The sequence below is a fragment of the Callospermophilus lateralis genome, chromosome 10, assembly GCF_048772815.1.
Source record: "Callospermophilus lateralis isolate mCalLat2 chromosome 10, mCalLat2.hap1, whole genome shotgun sequence".
Classification (NCBI taxonomy): domain Eukaryota; kingdom Metazoa; phylum Chordata; class Mammalia; order Rodentia; family Sciuridae; genus Callospermophilus; species Callospermophilus lateralis.
Window position 1 is genome coordinate 8145352 of NC_135314.1, and position 21675 is coordinate 8167026.

At 49.7% G+C, this 21675-nt stretch overlaps 1 protein-coding gene across 4 annotated transcripts in view; it reads right to left on the reverse strand.

Annotated features, from left to right (window-relative positions):
- Dop1b (DOP1 leucine zipper like protein B) overlaps positions 1 to 21675 on the reverse strand; it is a 106298-nt gene that overhangs the window by 57528 nt on the left and 27095 nt on the right. For 3 of the 4 annotated variants that reach the window (XR_013092454.2, XM_076867618.2, XM_076867617.2), the window contains exons 3-13: positions 20220 to 20401; positions 19354 to 19524; positions 13487 to 13676; positions 10829 to 10927; positions 10376 to 10499; positions 8894 to 9000; positions 8554 to 8668; positions 5149 to 5269; positions 4312 to 4431; positions 1214 to 1316; positions 125 to 316 (exon numbers count right to left, since the gene is read on the reverse strand). Coding sequence is in view for 3 of the 4 variants with exons in the window: in XM_076867618.2 (XP_076723733.1) it covers positions 125 to 316; positions 1214 to 1316; positions 4312 to 4431; positions 5149 to 5269; positions 8554 to 8668; positions 8894 to 9000; positions 10376 to 10499; positions 10829 to 10927; positions 13487 to 13676; positions 19354 to 19524; positions 20220 to 20401 (1524 nt within the window). In the remaining variant the exon portion in view is untranslated. The remainder of the gene's footprint in view (positions 1 to 124; positions 317 to 1213; positions 1317 to 4311; positions 4432 to 5148; positions 5270 to 8553; positions 8669 to 8893; positions 9001 to 10375; positions 10500 to 10828; positions 10928 to 13486; positions 13677 to 19353; positions 19525 to 20219; positions 20402 to 21675) is intronic. The other variant, XM_076867619.2, reaches the window with a different exon arrangement.

Genomic DNA, 21675 nt, shown 5'->3' on the forward strand with positions numbered 1-21675 from the left:
CATTAACCACAAGCTTACTTGATGTGTTACTTGTACACCTTCTCATCCATAATCCTGCCCAGACCAACCCTCATTACCTCCCACTTCCCAGACACGAGAGCCAGCTCACTCCCCAGGCACCTACTGAGTTTCCACTTGTGGGCTCCGTATCTAGGTAGGAGGGCGGCATCTGGACTTTGCTGAGCACCTTGAAACATGTCTTCAAGGCGTGTGTGAGCTCAGGTAAGCTTAAGGCTTCCACCTCCTCAGCAAGAGGCTGCACCAGGCAGCCGAGCACCTGAGGAAGGTACTGGGTCTGAACCTCTGAATACAGCTCCTGTGGAATAAAAGCACCATTCATATACATGTTCCCAGTTTCCCACCCAGAAAAATAATGCACCTCAAAATGGCACTTTAGACAATTCTGGATTCACATTAATTCTCAAACCAGAAGACAAAATAATGCTTCCTTTTGCTCTAGACAAGTCAAGAATGTCTTTCTCTCCTGTCAAGTGGCTTTTTACAAGACCTAAGGAAAAAATAAAATTGCCATGTGAATTTCTATATTTCAATATTAAGAAAGTTAATGTTCTTCAAAAAGATTGGCCAATTGCACAATTTTTTTTTTTTTTTTTTTTTTTTTTTGGTCCTGGATTGAACCCAGGGGTGCTTAACCACTAAGCCACATCCCCAGACCTTTTCATTTTTTATTTTGAGAAAAAAGTCTTGTTAAGTTACTGAGATGGCCTTGAACTTATGAGCCTTTTGCCTCAGCCTCCTGAGTTGCTGGAATTACAGGCATGTGCCACCAAGCTTGGCTCAAGTGCACAATTTTAACTAGGAAGTATAATTGCTTTCACACCTAAATAACTGTGATATCAGTTCATCCCATCATCTGGTCTATATGACTTAAGTTTTGCCCACTTACAATTGGCCAAATGTTATAATATCTTTCAAATGAGATATTCAAAATATAAAAGGACATAGCTCAGTAGTACAGCGTGTGCTTAGCATGCATGAGGTGCTGGGTTTGATCTGCAGTGCCCCCCAAAAAAGGAAGAAAGGGGAAAAAAAAAAGAGATTACATCCAGACACACACTTCATAGCCAAACAAACACAAAGATCTGTGTGTGTGTGTATTTAGGTAAAGCTGCTTTTCAGCACATGTAGGTTTATAAAGTAGGCTCCCAGCACTAATAAGAGCATGAGCTGTCTGTCCACAGCAAGCACCTACCAAGGGAATGACATCCAGAAGGAACACGAGGAGGGTGCAGAGCTCCGAGACCGTGGGGGCAGGGCTGACGCCTTTTCCAATAGCGTTACTCTGCTTCACCGGTCTACATTATTTAAAAGAAAGAAAATCAGATTCATCTTTCGTCCTACAGTAATTTCAAGCATCTTATGATTTATAGTAATGCATCCATTTAAAACCTAATGAAAGACAGCTTTGATAGTTCTAACACCAAAGCTATGGTGACCAACTCAGAGAAGGGTCAGCAAGTGCCCTGAATCTGTCTCCCAACTCGGTTTCTTTGGTTTGAACTCCACTGGTGCAAATGTGGGTGGTTCCATGACTGCGTGGGATTCCCACACCCAGCAGACCTCAGAGCTTTCAGCGTGCACATCCAAGGCCCCCGAGCCCAAACCAAAGGCAGGTTCTGAGGAAACAGGCCTGGGCCAGAGACCGTGCAGGCCCTGAGACACCTCCTCCCTAGCGAACAGTCAGAAGCTCATCAGCAAGAGCTGCTTAGAATTCTTCCATGTCACAGAGAAGTGCAACTCCTAAACCTGAAGCTCTCCAAGTACTGCTGTCATGGTGCCACGGGTGGGAACCAACCCACAGTCAGCTGCTTAGCTGATCCAAACTCAACACTTTTTACTCAGCAGGTAACTGGGTAAATGGTAAATGGTTAAAAAGTACCATCAACCTGGTGAATCCCTGAATTCCACAAATGTGGATATAACCAACCACAGATGGCAAAAAACCCAAACAAATATGCATTTGTACTGAACAGGTACAATTTTTTTCCTGTTCATTATTCTCTAAACAATGTAACCATTCACAATGACAACTATTCACAGCACTGACATCATATGGAGCATTGTCAGGTCATCTAGAGATGATTTAGCATATACCGGAAGATGTGCATAGGCCATAAGCAACTACCGTATTGCATCTCAGGGACCAGAGCATCCAGACCTGGGCATCTGCAGGGGATCCTGGGAGCAATTCCCCGAGGACACCAAGGGACGACTGCATATGTTGGTTCTCAAAACGTATGGGATGCATCTAGCTGTCACAGTACTACTCGACCTGAGTTAGTTTGTTTTCTTGTAAAGCAACGCTAGTTATCTTGGAGCTCACCCTAGAAGAATTCCTGCAGAGAGCTGTAGCCTATGCTGCACCTCGGGGATTCTGCTTCAAGGGGTCTACTGGAAAGAAAGTGTGCACCTACACAGACAGGGTGAACGTTCCCCACGGTACTACTCACATGAGAGTGAAACTGGGCCACCAGCATGAGCTGCTACGGTGCCTCAGACACACAAACTGGATGAATGCGTTAAGATACAGCTGTAGAGTGCTAACCCCCAAGCTGCACCTTAGGGGAGGGTGCGTACCACCTGGCGTCACTCAGGCAGCGTGCAGCAGATGACACAGACTGCCACTCACGGACACACACTTGCTGTAACAGTACACACCAGCATCATGGGAAAGACACCAAGTGCAGGACGGGGACCAACCTGAGATGAAAGGAGGAAGCGCGGGCAGTGGGCATTAGCTCTATCTGGGGAGCAACGTTTAAACAAACATCTTGGGGTGGAGTTCAGTGGTAAGGCCTCCCCAGCCAGGCAGGAGCCTGGGTTTAATCGCCAGTACCACAAATAAAACAAAACAAACAGCCCAGGGGCTGGTAGTGTGGTAGAATGCCTGCCTGGCATAAGGTCCTAGTATCACAGTACCACAAACAAGTTTTTAAAAACTGAACAAAAAATAGCCGGGTTTGGTGAAGCACACCTGTAATCCCAGTGGCTTGGGACTCGAGGCAGGAGGATCACAAGTTCAAAGCCAGTCGCAGCAAAAGTGAGGTGCTACGCAACTCAGTGAGATCCTGTCTCTAAATAAAATACAAAATAGGGCTGAGGATGTGGCACAGTGGTCGAGTGCCCCTGAGTTCAATCCCCGGTACCCTCAACCAAAAATATAGACTGGGATATGGATCAGGGGTACAGTACTCGCCTGGCATGAGCAAGACCCTGGGTTCTATCCTTTGGGATGAAGTTAAAGTTAATAAATAGCCCCAGGTGACCAAAGCAAGCTTCAAGTTCAGTACCACCTGGCCTTGCTGTTGCCTGTGGGTCCAGTGACAAATGACTCAGGACAGGATAAGCCTATCTGGCCTGGTGCTTGGGGAGGCAGAAGAGCCTCACTGCAGCAGTTGGGAAGTCAGATGCCCAAGGCAGGCACTGCTGGGTTCTAATCATGGCTGCCACTGAGGAGTGGATTCTTCATGTCACTGGGCTCTAGCTTTCTCATGTCAAAATCATGATGATAAAGTGCCTGTTTCTCTTGAGGATGCTCCAAAGCACTGAAGTAAGGCTATCTAGCCACCAGACATGCCCAGCACACTGTTTATGTGGAAAGCTTCTGTTACAGCTGGGCATGTCCAAGCATCACAGCAGAGATTAAAAGAAAGAAAGAAAGAAAGAAAGAAAGTTCTACCACAGACCTCAAGGGACAAAACAGAGTTGAAAAGACTGCATTCCTCCTCCTGAAAGGCAATGACCTGGGAGAGCTCTCTGGGGAGCCTGCTGTCCCTGCTTGTCCCAAGCACAATTCTGAGGTCATGCAATTCACCCACAGATTAAAAGTAACAGCAAAGCTGATTACAGTAGCTTAAAACATTACTGCTTTTATCTGACCCGATACACACTCACTTCAATAAGAATTTAAAAAGAGTGAAGAGATCAAAAGCACTCCATCCAGTCCCCAAGACATAGAACTAAGCTGCGCTAAGAAGACTGGGCCAGCAAGAGAACAGTGCACAGAAAGCCGATTTGATGAATATAACCAGAAAATGCACCGTGAGTTTTCTAAAGTGAGATTTAATAAATAAAGCAGCTTTATTTATGGCAAAGGTTATGCGAATCATCTTCTTGGGGACATTTTTAATCCTGTGAGAATCTTAAGTGAATTCTTCCCAATCCTGTTTTGGCTGAATGCTGAAGCTCAGGAGAGACCACCCGACTTCAGCTCTTACGAACACTCCGCCACACTGAGCAGCCCAGAGCCGTGACACCTGCCCAGCTTCCTACCTGTGCCACCCTGCTTACCTGAAGCATTTCTCAAAACACCTCATCATGTAATCCCACAGGAAGTCCGTGCTGAGGGAGGAGACCAGCAAGTTCACTGTCTTCACGATCTCAGAGGCATTTCTGTTCTCTTTGATTGTGCTGTAAAAGGAGGGGAGAAAGGGGACACACCTATGAAAAGCCCCAAGTTGCAGGAACACTGAATCTGCAAAGTTGTAATAGATTTCTCCATTTATGAGGTATTTCCACAGAGACTGACAAATTCTAATTAAGATTAAAAATATTGTTGTTCAGGGGCTCAGTGGTAGGGTGCTTGCCCAGCAGTGTGAGACTGCAGGGGGAAAAGATGAGCTCTAGCTGGGTGTGGTGGCACAAGAACAAGACACAGGGGTCACAGGTAACCACACACTCGAAGCCAAGGTGCCTGCTGTCCCGAAACTCCACCCCTCTGCCTCAGCATGCGGACTCTGCCCTTGGTGTCCTGCCTCAGTCCACCGGCCCACGCCTGGACTTCCTCCCCATGATCCTCCCTCTGCTCTTCTCCCTGTGCGGGACTTGCCATGTGCCACCCTGGATCAAGCTGCCTTTGTTGCACCATTTGCACATTTCATCAGTGAATACCATCTGCACACCCAGGCCAGGGAAGGGACCAAACTCCTTCTCATTCTTCACTGGACTCAGTGGGGAACGATCAATTCGTGTTGACTGACTTAAGAGCATGGATTGTTGTCACAGGTGACCCAGCCTGCTCCATGTCCACTGTCTCTAGCATGTTACGACTTACAGTGAACTGCAGAGAAAAAGAAAATTTGGGCTCTGGGAGGGAGGAAGATGTGAGGTTAGAGGCCATATCCATACCTTATCAGTAGATTTCCACTCTGAGTGTAGCTGAGCTTAAGGTCAGAGCCAAGGGCATCTCTACAGTAAGAATAAAAGGCTCTGATGACTTCGAGAAACAAACTCTCAACCACTTGAGGCCCTGTAATCAAAAGAAAATGGTCAGAGAAGGACTAAAAATCCTATAAAAATCACATGCAAGGGGCTGGGGTTGTGGCTCAGTGGTAGAGCGCTCGCCTAGCACGTTCAAGGCACTGGGTTTGATCCTCAGCACCACATAAAAATAAATAAATATAATGAAGGTATTGTGTCCAATGACGACTAAAAAAAAAATATTAAAAAAATCATATGCAACACACATAAAACATAGAGTAACTCCACATATAGGCCTTTTACTCCAGATCATACAACAACTTAAGGGGTGAGAATGACAACTTTGACTAGGGGATGACATTGATGAAAAAAGCCAGCACCTCTGTCGAGCTTGCTTTGTGGGGACTCTGCTGTTGGCATTTCACATGAAGACCTTCCTGAATCCTCACCACTGCCACACACACAGCGCTCTACTGTTGTTCCCAAGGACACCTAAGGTGACTGGGGCACAGAGAGCCTAGGCAAGTTGCCCAAGCCAGCTTCTGCTAGGTGCAGGCCAGCTGCCCGTGACATGCACAAACCGCATGGCCAGACATGTTACTCAACAGAAATAACCGCCAAGGAGGGCCACTTCCCTATCCTCAGTTCTTCCCTATCTCCTATCATGAGCCAAAATAATGCAAAAGAAATAACCCCAGTCCTGAAAAGCCTATAAAGATCCACAAAAGAACTGCACTAGCTGGGCATGATAGTGCACACCTGTGATCCCAGTGACTCAGGAGGCAGAGGCAGGAGGATCCCAAGTTCAAGGTTAGCCTTGGAAACTTAGTGATACTGTCTCAAAACAAAAAATAACCAGGGCTGGGAACATAGCTCAGTGGCCTAGCAGTAGCTGCACGTCAAACAGCTTTCTGCCAATCAGGCAGTACACTGGACAGGACATTCTGCTACACGAACAGCAGCCGTCGGGTAGGCAGCTGGGGGATTAACACCTCGCTACATATTCAGAGGGATGGACACATGTCAATTCATAGAATACGAAAGTCTGTCAACACCACTGTACAAAAAGCAATTAGTATATTGATCTAATCTCCCCCACCCTGGTTTTGAGGCACTGGGGGTTGTAGACACTAAGCACACCCTACCACTGAGCTGTAACAAAGTCAAAAGATGTGCCTCTGAGAAAACTAAAGATAAACCTTGTATATATCTTATCTTTGGCCTAAGAATGCCAAATGTCTCTTACAAAACAAAGGCGATTTTGTCATTCTTGCTCTTGGAGGAGGAGGTCAGATATGGCTAAAAGCCCAGGTGCTGAGAGGCCAGAGAGACTGGAGGCTGTGCTATGCCTTACAGCTCCACATCATCTCCTTCCTCACCCCCTGTGAACGCTGTCCCTCAGACAACCAAGTCATCAGGCCAGCAAATTAGTGGCTGTTATGACTGGACAGAAGCTGGACATCGGTCCCCTTCCAGAAAATACGACCTGGAGATCCAGAGAGTAGCAGCAACAGTTACTTGGCTCACAAGGTGCATGGCTTGGTCATAAAACACACAGCTCCAAAACGCTGGAGCTACTTGAGTACTTGCTCAAGCCCCCAGCACATCAACACAACCGGCTTCAGTTTTAGTCTAAACTTGTGGCTTTGGAGAGTGCAGTTATTCCACAGTCACAGAGGAAGGTTGGCAGGAGAAGGAGAGTAACAGGAGTCTGAGCAGCGCACAGACAGCAGAGGTAGTGCGTAAAAGGTAGGGCTGGGAAGAACAGACCACCTGACGCTTGGGTTTGGTTGACAGTGGCTGGAGCCACAGTGGAGGCAAGGTTCCTTTTGTGGCACAGGAAGCATCTCAGGGATGGCTGGTCTCAGTGTACCCAGGCCAGCAGCAGGGTCTGATCAGGAGAGCTTGGGCCTCTGGGAAGCCTTGGACAAGCAGCTCACCTGGCTCAACCTCAGGCTCTCCTTATGCAAAATGGGTATCACCAGAGAACCCCACTTCTTAGGAGGTACGGAGACATGTTAAAACCCACCATGTCCCACCATGACACTCATAGAGGACACTATAAAATCCTATAAAAACTGCTCAATTTAAGTGTTTATAGGTGTCCCATATACAAGATGGATTACAGGACACAATGGATTAAACGATATATGCAACGGGGCAGAGTGGCACCCAACTGTGATCCCAACTATTTGGGAGACTGAGGCAGAAGAATTGAAAGTTGGAAGCCACCTAGGCAACTTATCAATACTCCATCTCAAAATAAAAAATTAAAAAGGACTGGGGATGTAGCTTAGTGGTAGAGTGCCCCTGGATTCAATCCCCAGTATGGCAGAAAAAAACAATGTGTGCAAATCACCTGGCACAAAATAATTGCTCAAAAATTGTCAGCTACTGTCATTATTTAAAATAAACAATACAAGGCAGGGGTGCTGGCTCATGCCTGTAATCCCAGTTACTGGGAAGGCTGAGGGGGGAGGATCGAAAGTTTGAGGCCAGTGTGGGCAATTCATCAAAAACAGAACAGACACTCCAGGACCTCAGGGTGCCCTCCATCGATCTGGGTGAGGAGCCTCCAACCTCTCTTGTGCACCCACAGAGCCTGACATGGCCCTTGCCACACAGCAGAGGCTTTGTAACAGACTCAACGAATAAAGGAAGGGCCTCCCTCCTGAGAGCAGAGAGATAAGCACCACCAGAATGTCCTGGCTCCTGTTCTCTGCAAGCAGGGGGCAGGGGCAGGCACCTGCAGGACACTGTGGGGCTGGCAGTGCGACGAGAAGAGGAAGAGCTTCCCTGTCCCAGGCTCAAGTGACCAGTCAGATCAGACAGTGAATGGATACTGCAGAGAATGTTTTGAAAAGGCCAGAGAGAGGGCATCCCCGCCGAAGCTCACAGGGCTGCGGAGAGTAGGAGGAGGTCCTCAGGGAGCCCAGCCTGGTTCGACCGCCATCATTTCAGGGTAAAATGCTTTCATTTCACTCAGTGATGTGTTCGTGGTCACAAAGCAGAAATACAAGGCAGGTGCTCCCCTACTTAGCTGAAAATAAAGCCCAAGTGCTCCAGAGCAGGACCCTGAGACAAAATGTTCCTCAGGAGCAAATCTCTATAGGCTCCAGTGGCACAGGCGCCTGCACACGCAGGAGCCGACAGGCACTTTCCTAAGAAAAACAGTCCAACCGCTGGCAAGACCTCCAGGCAGCCCGGGGGAGAGAACCAAACTTCCCAGCTTCCAGATTCCAAAGACCAGAGTATCGTCAAAACCACACAGTGATGGTCCTCACTGTATTTTAATTCTCTGAAAACAGGTGGTCCACAAGTTACCAACGTTACCTATTTCTGGCTTGTCAAGCAGACTGACGAGGATGCGGAAGGGCTTCAGGTAGGCATGGTGACGGTCCTCCGTGTCAGCATCTAAAAACTTCTGATGCAGTATCTCAGCCAGACTCTGTTTAAAAGCCACACACTAGGACATTGCGTATGGTTAAGCACGACATTCGGTTGTCCTAACTGCTAAACACTGGGAGAGAGAACCCTTCCCCGCCACACAGACACACCATGGTCCTCCCAGCCCCGTGGCAAGGGCCACCGTGAAGTCTCACAGAGAAACCCGCGACAGAGTCCTGATGAGGAATGTCCCAAAAGGGGTCAGCTTTCCAGAAATGTCCTTTACCTCAACTAAGAGATCCTTGGAATATTTTTCAAAAAAATAAGAAGACTGGTCTTCGTAAGAAGAGATTTTAGATTCCGGCACAATGGTGTTTCCCTTAATGTCTGAACCTATAAAAGAACACACATCACAAACAGTAAAGAGATCTATGCTTTTACAGAACTTCAGTGGACAAAAGTCTCAGACACTGATATCTTTAAAAACACAACTCCTCCAATAGAACTCCCAAATCAGATCAAGCCACATCATTTTCCCCCAGTGCTGGGGACGGAACCCAGGGCCTCCTGCATGTAAGACGTGAGCTCCACTCTGAGCGACACCTGGCCCCACACCTCCTGACAGTGGGGTGACTGAGCATCAGGCAGGCAGATTCCATCTCCGTTTGTCCCAGGGATCCACCCTGCCTGGGACAAGTGTAACTGCAAGTATGTGGCAGGATGAGGACTGCTTTCTAAACCTGCCTCCACTTGTCCAGCACCACGTGAGGTGCTGGCATTTCCGTGGATGCACTACACACCCTCATTCTGAGGCACGGCAGTCCACGAGGTCCTCAGGCCAAGGACAAGCACTGTCCTCACAAGATGATCAAGAATCTGGGGCTCCTGGGACACAGCTGGGGATGGTCTGGAGTCCTCACTATCCATGGAATATGCATTTAACAGAGGAGCCTTCCGCTACACATCCTGAAAGAGCCCTGGCCATCATGAGTGCTTAGTGAGCTTCTTGCAACATCTGTTGGAGGCTATGTACCTAGGGAGGTAAGGGGAGAGCCACCCCGAGGACCTCCTGACTTACGTGTGCTAAGGTCATGCACTAATGGTGAACAAAAGCGATAGTGCTCAGTCACAATGGCTTCTCACATTACCTTTCCTTAGGGACATGAAGAAGGGACTCTATGAAGTTCATAGAAGGGCTACCTTCAGTCCTCTGATCTCCTGGGCTCCGTGTCTGGGAAGCTTTCTGACCAATAGTCCCTGGCACTTTGCCTATGAGTCCACAGACCGCCTAGGGACACACATGCTCCTGCACAGAAACTCAGCCCAGCGGCTTTGTGCGCTCCAAAGTTACCAACGCCTCCCCAGGCGTCCCATTTACACGAGACCTTCTCTGTTATTTACACATATTCCAGTATTTGTGGGCTTTCTCCAAATACACCCTCATCCTGTGAAACTTTTCTTTAGATAGGCTGCTAATTCAGTAAGATTCAGCTACAATTTTTGTGTGTGTGGTATTTCAAGCTCTTGAAATGGAAAATGGAATTCAGTTGGCATTTTGAAAATTCCACTAATTTCCCTTTTAAAAAAAAAAAGCTGCAAAGAACCCAAGCTGTGTGTGAGAAGCAGCCCTCAACTGACCAGTGCTATACTTAGTGTGGCATCTTGGCATCTTTCCACAATCTGACTCAGAAACATCACCAAGACTGAAACTCATCCCCAGGTCAGTGCTAGGAGGTTCTGTGCCCCCTGACTCTGAATGACTGCGTACCCAGCAGCCAGGCATAGAGTCTTCTGTTGAGAGACATGTCCCTTCTCAGCAGGGTCTGGGTGGCGGCCGAGAGAATATGCACGATGTCCCATCTGAGCAGGGGAATGGCTCTCTCCTTGGAATCCTGTTAGAAGGACAGAGAAGACCTTACTGCAAGGGACTGACACAACAACTGCTGGCTCTGACACGCAGCCCTTCCTTCACCACCCACCCCAAGGGCAGTTCTCAAAAGAGGTGGATTTTTCCACGTCACCCTTGAAAAGAAGCTAATTGATAATTGCTATGGAAACACCATCCTACGAAAACAAACAAAGGCTTTTAATTGGCAGAAAGCAAACAGTGACGATGCCCGGCCCCGAGCTCTGCTCTCACGAGACAATGCTTGAGCCTTATGCCCAACTCCTGTGCCTGCGAAGTGGCAGGGACTTGTCCAGAAGGACTCACACGACTTACCAGACAGGAATAAAATGGGAAGAAGAAGAGAACAATCTCCAGATTATTTCTCTGTACAAGAACATTCGAGTCCAACAAGGATGCACATAGTGATTTCACCTATAAATGATAAATGACACAGTTTGTTCCAACGACATGTGACATCCTTTGCAGGCTGTCCTTTATAGTCATAAAAATGAAGTAACCCTTTGACAACACCACCTTAGAGCATGCAGAATAGAACAAGCTGTAGGTCAGGACGGTAGGGGCTAGATATCTAGGGGGTAGGGGTTAAGTGACATGGGAAAGATGCCCAGCTCGGACCGTGCCTGCCCCACGAGGGCTGCAGGGACATCAACCAGATGGTCAGCTCTGAGATCTCAAACTCTGTGATCCCAGAGAGGATCCGACAGGAACCCTGCACTAAATGAAAACTCAGAAGACATGATCCAGTGGATTCCAGATAATCAATACCTACTCCAAGTGTCATTTCTGAATACAGACAGCGATAATACACCTGCATCAGAGCTAAAAGCCAAAGACAATGTATCGTGAAAAGCCATGAGGGTCCAGAAGAGGAGGAGGAAAGCCCTTTCCACTGGGGAGAACTGGAAGCTAGGCTCCAAGGACAGGAAGCAGCCACACTGAGTTCTGTGCGGAGGAAGGGTGAGAGGAAGTTGTGAGTCACGAGGCGGGAGCTGGCCGGGCAAACAGCCTCACGACCAGGCCCCGTGGGCAGCCCTGTGGAGCGCAGAGGGCCTGAGGGGAGCAGGTGAGTGGCAACTGGGAGCAGACTCAGAAAACTCGAGTTGGACCTTCTCTGTAAGCAAGAGGAAGTCAGACATCTTAACGGCATAGGACAGATATTAACAAAACCATGTTTTAGTAAAGCAAAACTCTTGGCAACTGACGAGGACAGGATGAGTAGAAATCAGTCAGAAAATTACATTTTGATGGTAGAGCAAAACCTGAGCAGCCAAAGCAGAGCCATGAAAATGGAGAGAAAGAGACACTGACCGGGCAGGAAGGAAGGGGCTTAGGATGTGTCTCCCACAGTCCAGCCACAGGCAAGGTGATTTTCATCCACTTCGTCAACAGAAAGACCCTGTGAGGGAGAGCTACCATCCACAGAGGAACAAGTTCACAGGAATAAAAGGGAAATGAACCAAACAGACCCTTCTCAGAGGAGAAATACAAATGGCCGAGAAATACATGAAAAAATGTTCAACACATCAGAAGTTAGTGAAATGCACATCAAAACTACACCATGATTTCACCTCACACAAGTCAGAATGGCAGTCATCCAGAATGCAAATAATAATAAATGCTGGAGAGGATGTGGAGAAAAAGGAACTTTTATACCTTGGTAGGATTGTAAATTAGTACAACCACCATGGAAATCGGCATGGAGGTTCCTCAAAAGACTTGGCAGGGAACCCATGCCCATAGGACCCAGCTATAACACTCCTCAGAACTTATCCTAGAGAATTACCGTCAGCACACCACAGCAACGCAGGAGTACCCACGCCAAGGGCAGCACAACAGCCAGACTGTGGGACCAGTCAGGTGTCCATCCTTGGATGAATGGATAAAGAAAACGTGGTATATACACAATGGAGTTTTATTCAGCCACGTCGAAAAATAAAATTGTCATTTGCAGGAAAATGGATGGAACTAGAGACCATTATGTGAAGTGAAATGAGCCAAACTCAAAAGTCAAGGGTCGTGTTTTCTCTGATGTGAAAGCTAGAGAGAAAAAGAAAAAACAGTGGCGGAGGCAGGGATCTCATGAAAATCAAAGAGAGATCAGTGGAGGAGAGGGACTGGGGGTGGAGGCCAGGAAGGAGAAGGGAAAGTGCTGGGGAGTGATATGGTCAAATTATACTGTTAACTGTGTGCATGTACAAATAAGTAACAAAAGCCCCCTCATTATGTACAAATATTAATGCATCAATAAAAAATGTGAAAAGAGGAAAAAAGAAAAAAGAGAGGAATGTGCTCAGAGACTAAGTCATTCTTTCAAACCTATGAATTCTATTTGCCTGGTAAGTTCAAAGTGCGGGTCCACCACCAGGTGGCGACAGACAGCAAGCCATGAACAGGAGGTGGTGTGGGGAAGAGCGATTCCCTAGGTTACTGAGAAGAGATGCCGCTGTCTCCATGGAAGAGAGCTTCCTTGGAGGGCCAGGAGGTGGACACCTGGAGAACCACAGTGGTTTAGGCTGGAGCGCAGCCAAACGAAGGAACAGTGCCAAGAGCTGCAGGGATAGCAGCAGGAGGAGGGGGTGTGTCAGCCCAAGAGGTGGCTGGTGTGACACAGTAAGGGACAGGGAGGAATCAAGATGGAAGCCAGAGCAGCCTCCCTGCAGAGGTTTTCTGTGCCTCTGAGCACAGCAACCCACTGTTGCCGAGAGGCCACGGGAAACTCCTAGGGTGTTAACGTCACCTATGCGAATGCATAAATCTTAATGCATGAGTTTAAAAAAGGGAATCCACCACCGTCCTTGACCCACAGTGCCACAGTGCCGCCCCTTGTCTTGCGGATCAGCTCATCTCACACCCCTGAACCTTGGGATGCTCTACTTCTCTCACCGCTGTCTGATGTCCTTTCGTAGCCTCAGGTCAAGCTGCACACAAGAGCCATGCCCACACATCCCCCTGGAGAAGCAAAGCACCCACCGTGAGCTGGTAGTCGGTCCCCAGCATGTACTTCTGCTCCTTGCCGGGCAAGTCCCTGTTGATGTGGCTCACCACGAAGAGCGAGGCGGGAAGACGGATGGAGGGGCTCGCCAGAACACTCCCCCACAGGGCAGCATAGAACACCTCCCTGCCCACCACCAGGGACAGTCTCAGGAGCAGGGCATCTGTCCTGGGGGTGAGAGATGAAAGCTGTGAGGTCTGTCCCACTGTCCCCATCGCACGGTGCACAGCTCCATGAGCAGACTCACCCTGGCTGGGGAATCGCCACTGTTCTTATTGTCCTGAGCTGTGGCCATCTCTTGCCCTTCCGTGTTTGTCCACCCACCGCAGCCATGGTGAATCTAAACTTGCTAAAACAAACACATCACCGAGAGGAGCAGCTTCCTGGCCAACAGGAAACATCTGGCTGGGTCGTGTCAAGGTGGCACAGAGACTGTCTCCAACACGCCTTGCCATGGATACAGAGAAAGAAAGGTGGCTCCATCAGCAGAAAGGGCACCAGCAGATCAGCCACTTGATAAAAAGCACAGGAGTCATTTGTGTGTCAGCAAACTAAAGCTGCTGGGACCGACAGAAGACTCGGCAACATACAGACGGCCCCAACCTGGGCACTGCCAGAAACGTGCTTAGAACACTGGGACAAAACTGGCCAGCTTTCTGCTAGCCTGCAAACGCCCTTGTGCCTGGGGTGGTGCTTCTTTCACCCTGCCCACAGTGCCTCCTCACGCTGACTGCGCTCTTAGAGCTCCTGTGCTGGGGCCTGACAGGTACTGGACTCCTATCTTTACCTAGGCCTCCGTGACACAAAGTCAGCACCTCCTCCTGAGAAGTTCATCAGCAGATCAGGGCCTATTTTCCATCGACCACAGCCAACCTCATTCCGCTGGATGGCAAGGTAACCTCCCTGTCAGCACCAAAAACAACCTGGAGGCTGGTGACAGCATCTGTCAGTGACCCAGCAAAGGCAAATTCCCATGCAAAGGTTTCACATGATGATCTGACTCATGATCTGCAAGGATTACACTTGTCACATGCTTCCTACTTACAAGGGAGACGGGAAGACATGGCAATACTGGCCCAGTATGATGGAGAAGTTCCCTTTCCAGAGTCAGCCCTTCTGCCGTGAGGCTTCCTGGCTATGGGACCGAGGACAAGTTCGCCTCCTGTGCATGTCCATACTAAGTGATGAGACAGAGCAGAAGCCGCTGCCTCATGGAGATGCGAGGGTCCCCGTGTGAAAACTCAGTGCAGGAGAACAGCGCCAGCTGAGGCTGTACCACCTGCTGTGACCACCAGCTCTGCTGTCTGCTGAGGGGTGACACACAACAGACGCAGGGGAAACCGTCAGATGAATGCCACTCCTGACTCATGATGACACCAACGACCTGCAGCTCACTTTTCAACCATCAGTTCAGAGTATATAAAAATATTTCATACAAAGACTACACCCTTTATATATTAAAAATGGATCTTGTTCTCCTCAAAATGAGTCTGCATCTTTTTGTCTCATAAATTATTTGTAGGAAATGATCCACAATATCATCTTAGAAAAACAAAAGTGAGGTGTAAGTGGACAGCCAAAGGTTTAGGAAAAGTACACAGAACAGTTTCACGGCTGAAGTCATTGACTGGTCATCTATGAAAGGCTGAACAAACAAATAAAGGTTAGCTTTGCCAAGGTCAGAAAAAAATCACAGCAAAAGCTCTAATGCTGGGCAGAAGTCCCACTTGGCGGCTGTAATTATGTCAAGGTGGCGAGATGGGTCAACAGTGCCCTGGACAGGCCTGCTGGGCAGCCTCTGTGTGGAGCAGACAGGATGGTCCTGTCTGCTTATTTGGAGACTCCACAGCAGCAGATTAATCAGGAAGCCCCTGGAGCTCGTGTCTCCGGGATCCCTTCATATCCCCACTGTGTATTGCCACATGCACAGCCCCTTGGCCTAGAACAGAGCATGCCCAAAGTACGTTCCACACAACACTAGCCACTAGAGGCCCTCTACAGAGAAGGGTTTCCACGATCAAAAAGCCTGGGAAAGGCTGGGGCTGGGGCTCAGCCTGGCATGTGTGAGGCACTGGGTTTGGTTCTCAGCATCACGTAAAATAAATAAAGGTCTGTAAACAACTAAAATAAATAAATAAATAAAAATAAAATTTAAAAAAGCCTGGGAAATGCTGTGTGTGTCATTCCTTTTCCAATATTCAGGGTACACTGGCTAGATTTCTGCATTAAAGAAATGTAACTTTATTCCTTAAGTTTTACTTTATTTTTAAAAAAGTTAAAAGGTACTAACAATTTAATCACAATGGAGGAAAAAGCAATTACAGCATGTTTTCACTATGGAAGAACAAAACAATGAGGTTAAAGACCAAGCAACTCTCTGCTGAACGAGTCCCCCTGCTCATCCTGACTGCTAAATCAAAAATGAGCACATAGCCTAGAAACCAACATAAGTGTTTTAATTCAAAACCAACCACTAACTCTAACAACCCCAAACACCCAGCCCTACGATTCCACCTTCCCATTTACTCTGGCTGCTGCGGTCCTGTGCCTCCTGCAGACACAGCCCACTCAAGTGACGACGACCTCTGCTCAACGTGAAGTGGGTGAGTGGCCTAGGAACGGCATTTTGCACCTTTGGCTCTGCAGCCGCTCGTCCATCTGACAGCCACGGGAAGCTGAGCTGTCACAGACTGCACAGCTTCCATGTGGTCATCTGCCACTGAACGGGCAGCTTAGTGACAACAGTGTCCTACGTCGTGAACCACAGGTGGGACACAGGGCTGAGAGAGGGTGAGAATGAAGCCCAGAGCCAGCCACGCTCACCGTCACAGCGCTGGGACCCGACCAGAAGAAATGCTCAATCATTTAAACTAGGTTTCTCAGCTGGCACAGCGACCCAGGAGGATGGCTGATCCAGGAGTCTGAGACCATCCTGGGCAACACAGTGAGATCCTATCTCAAAAAAGGGAATAAACAAGTCAGGGCTTCTCTGAACACCCAGTTGCTGTGGGGCAGCTGTGTGCACAGCGGTGTTCAGGCCCCTGGCCTCCACCCTGGGCCTCCACCCTCGGGTGACAGAAACATCTCCAGATACTGCCAAAAGACCCTGGGGGAGGGGCACCATGCCTGGCTGGAGAACTGCTCGTTTAAATGGAAATGTCCACCAAGGCAGTTCCTGCTCCCTTACAGACCAGGGAAGACTCTCACCTCTCCTGGCTCCAGGGGAGAGGGAAACTCCTCTCGGCTTCCCCTCCGCCTGTCAGGACAGCAAAACAGCTCACAGCTACTCTACGGGCACTTTAAAAAGGGGTTTCTGGCCAGGTGTAGGCAGTTTGCAGGCTTCTAAAGGTGAGAAAGCAGGGAGAATCAGGCTTCCTAACAACAGCCAAGGTTTCCATCCCCGAGGTTCTCTAAAAAGTGCAAACCAGGAACAGTCTCCACCTGCAGGACACTTATGGGTGGCCTGGCCCTCCCAGCCCCGCCTAACTTGTCCTTTGTCTACCAGCATGCACTTTTGACCCCTCGCACCCACCCACCCTTTCCTAGGCTACACACAACAGCTGCTGGGTGTTCCACTCAGTTCCTAAGCACTTTAGGAAATGTGGGCAAACTGCCTCGGGCTAAAAGGAGACTGTGCAGTGCCCGCCCTGTTCACAGTGCCTGTGCACTCCCACGCAACAGAACCTTTGACCAGCGTCTGCCTTGGAAAGCTGATAACTAATAATTCCTGGGTGCAACAGACCCTGGGGCTTGGTGTTCTATGACAGCTAAGTCTATTCAATGATTCATGCAGCTACTCTCCTCTTGGTTCAATATCAGGAAATATCACTGCAAAGCAACTTTAACCACTGTTCAAGTGCACCTCATTTATTAATTAAGAGAACAAGGAAAAACACTCTATTTACATATAGTTACAGTTTGGATCCAGAATGTCCCCAAAGGCTCATGTGTTCAAAGTTTGGACCCCAAGGTAGCAATGTGTGGGGCTTTGGGCGGTGACTGGATCATGAGGGCGCTGACCTCACCTGTGGACTAATTCACCAATGGGTTCACAACTTGGGCATTATCTGGAGGTGATGGAAACTGCAGAAGGTAAAGGGCACACCTAGTCCCTGGCCTCTTCCTTTCTCTCTCCCTCCCTCTCTTTCCCTCCGCTTCCTGGCAGTCTCAAGAGAGAAGCTCTACTCTACCATATGTACCCTCTCTGCCAGGAAGCTCTGCCTCATCATAAGCCCATGGTAATGGAGCCATTCATCTTTCTTCCTTTAAGTTTATTTCTGTCAGGTATTCTGTCACAGCAACAAAAAGCTAACACATACTTCTAGTGTGATTCACAATTACAGATTTAAAAGACAGCAATACATTTGGGGAGTTAATGTGTTCCACCCTCAGATGATAAAAGAAAATATACATGCGCACTCGCACACACTCACACACACTCACACTCACACACACTCACACACACGTATACACACACATCTGTTATGAGAACATGAATGCAGCAGAACTTCTGGAAAGAGCCTGAGACTAGAAGTCAAGAAGCATGACTCCAACTACCTCCAATGTGACCTTGACCATTCATAACTCGACCCAGAACCCAAGCTGCAGCTCAGAGTGCCAGGATTAAAACGGCAACAAGACCGATTCTCCTCTTAATGAAGTGACTGTAAAGGTGGGTTCTCCACTGAGAAGTGGAAAGTCACTACCTGGTCTGCATGAAAGCTTGGATGGTTGAAGTGCAAACCTCTGGTTAGATGGCTCAAGTCCTGCCACAGCAGCCCAAGCCATCTGATTCCTGGGTTTCCTCAAGTCTAGGGGAAGGAGCACTCCAAGCGGGGCCTGGGTTGACTCCTGCATTCCGCCCCAGCCCCTGCAGCTCTCAGTCATGGCCAATGCCACAGGCCAGGGTCAGGTGGCTCATGCCTCAGCACAGGGAAAAGCAAGTGCTGCACCCTGTCACCAAGGGGAAACTCCAGGCCCAGTCACCACCAGCCCCTGCAGCGGGGCCCTTAGAATGGGTCCCATAACAGGAGCTGATCGCTGCAGCCACTGTCAAATGTTGGCAGGCCGGAAACAAGTTCTTCATGATTCTCAAAAAAAAAAAAAAAAAAAGGACCCTGCTTCTACTGCAAAAGTCTGAGTGGACACACGCCCTCCCCGACTCCTAGGCAGCAACAAGAAAACCTCGTGAACTACTCCTGACTTTACAAGTCTCTAAGGTGCTGCTGAAACTGGCCAAGGGAGTCGCTTTTCCAAGTTCTGTGAACCTGGCTTCGCTTTCTTCTTCAATAGCTCAAAGAAGGACTTTAGAACGTGACACCTATGGCTTAGAATCCTGGCTCTGCCACTTGTGGCCATGCGCCTGGGCCTCCTCCCCACCTTCTCACCCTCACAATGGTGGAGGCAGTTCTCAGAGCACAGGAGGCCGGGGGACGAGGGGCAGAGTGTGGGCAGGGTGTGGGCAGAGTGCGTGCTACAGGCGCCCTGCAGTCTGCGTCCCCCTCAGGGGCAGCTGCATCAAGCCTTCTCCAGCTCCAACTGTGATGACCTGGTGCCTCTGTGACAGGTGGGGATGTAGTGGAACCCTGTACATGGCCTCCCTTATTAACCACTACACTTCTCCAGGTATAGGGTCTAATCGCTCTGCTTGGGATGGCCCCATTCGTTGAGAGACACAGTGCAGTGCCAGGAAGCCAGAGACCACACAGAGACGCAACCATCCACCTCCCGCAGCACCTCCCCCACTGCTCGAGTCTTGGTGCTTCTCTCCCCGTCTCCTGTAAAGCAGCAGAACAACCCCGGCCTGGACAGGCCAAGCGTCACACTGGGCAAGAGGCCTACCCACCTGTCGTAGATCTCGGAGCCCTCCTCTAGGCCGGGCAGCAGGCCCACAAGGAAGGCCTGGAGACTGGGCAGGAGCAGCTTCTGCAGCGGGAGGAAGTACTTCTCATACAGGCTGAGCAGCACAGGCCGCACCGCCATGGCGGCATTCGCCAGGAGCGGGAACAGACCGCAGCTTTGGGAAGGAGAAAAGGGAGGGTTGGGGAGAATCAGGTACCAGTCAGGAGGACATCAGCCTACAGGAGGCAGTGTCTCTCTCTCTGCAGTGCTGGGGATGGAACCCAAGGCCATGCACGTGCTAGGCAAGCACCACCACTGAGCCACAGGCCCAGGCGCAGAAGGGGATCATTCATTCACTCATTCATTCATTCTGGGAACTGAACCCAGAAGCACTTAACTATTTAACCACATCCAGCTCTTCTTAAAAATTTTATTTAGAGACAGGGTCTCATTAGGGTCTCGCTGAGTTGCTGAAGCTGGCTTTAAACTCCCAATCCTCCTGCCTCAGCCTCCCAAACTGCTGGGATGATAGGCATGTGCCACAGCGCACAGCAAAAGGAGTTTTCAAGAACAAACAGACTGCCATTTGAACTGCTGATACAGATGCATGCTGGCCATGAGATGGTCATAAGATATTGTTAAGCAAAGAGCACGCAACCAAGCTGTGTGCATACTCTGGTTCTCCTTCAAACACATGAACAGTGTGGCCACAGAGGCTCTGGAAGGTGACCCTCAGTCACCTCCCATTGGTGGCTTAGGACCTGTGTGGTGCATGCACCCCTCCCCCACATGCATTCTGCTTTAATCCTGTGAACTGAAAGATGGATTGCTCATGTAACAGAAAGTCTTATGGCAGAGAAGCAATCGTACCTGTACAAGAACAAGTCCTTGGCCAGCCATTTGGTCCCCACAATTTTAAAGATAATCTCGTAGGTTTCCAGAGCTTTCAAGTGGACTCCACTGGGCAGGGCGGGGTGCAAACACTGAGCTAACCTCTTGCTGATAACCAGGCGTTTGGGCAACAAGGAATATTTCAGGTTGCTCTGAAGAGCCTGCGCAATGAGGAAAAGCACATGAGCAAGGTGGAGGTGATATCTGCAACACAGAGTGAATCTGTTGAGGTGAGGAAGGCCACGGTGTGGCCTCAAGACGGCATGCAGGATCGGGGTGATGTAGTGGAACGTGACGGGTGGGGATGTAGTGGAACCCAGAGGGCCCAGGAAGGGCCATGAGCTAGGCTCTGGGACCACAGGTGGCTGGAAAGTCCCTAGCCAATGCTGGGGAGGAGGAAGGCAGTAGCATGACCGTGTCACCATCAAGCAGGTTTCTTAGCCACACCTTGGACACCACATGCAGATGACGGCTTGGTTGAACCTCCAGCTCCAGAAGAAACCAGTCTTCACTCAAGACAAGCAGAATACAGGCTGCGTGGGGCAGACACCCCCTGTCCCTAGCAAAGCCCTGCTGTGCCAGCCAAGGAAGCCCTGTGCTTTGTTCGGGGACAGGAAGATGGCTGTGTCTTCCTTCACTCTCTCTGCTGAGCTGCCCAGCCAGGTGGCTCTGAGTGGGGGCTCACCTACACTGAGTGGGGGTGGGGGGCACACTTCCTGGCATCTACACCAGCTGGGGTGGTCCTGGGAGGGATCCAGTGTCCATTGGAGAAAACTGCCACCACCCCGTTGGGATGAGCAATGGCGTCTCAGGCGAGGTGTCCAGGGGTGGGACCCAGGGCTGTGGCAAGAAGGGTCTGCAGGATGTGATGTGCATTGCTAAGACACAGGGTCCAGAGCATGAGCAGGTCAGAGCTGCTCTCCTAGCTTCAAGTGACTACCGCAGAGCCCCGCGGCTGGGAGTAGCTGATGTCTCCGTGGTGCAGCACAGGGTCTGATGCTCTGCTGCGCACCCACATCACAGCACATCCTCCCACAAGTGAGTCCCCGAAAACCCCTGGGTGAACTCCAAGCTGCCTGAGGGCCGCCCAGGGGCCTCCAGGCCTGGCTCCTGCCTGTGCTGCTCACTGCTCCCTAACACTCCAGTTTTAGCCTTCGCCACACACAGAGCAGGCCACAGGTCCCACTGGCCTGCTGCTGCTCCTCGCCTGTCCTCTCACCCTGAGCAGGGAACCTCCTCTCCACCGCCTGGGGGAGGGACTGTCACCCATCTCTGCTGTCTTCAGCACTTCCTGCAGTGCCTAAACCAGAGCAGGCGGCTGGAACATTTGCCATGCCAACTGCGTTTCCACTCAGCCAGGATAGCCGCCCTGGGCCATGTGCCCCACAGGCCATGACAGCTGTCTTTTTACAAAGAAAATGGTCCCTCCTCTAAC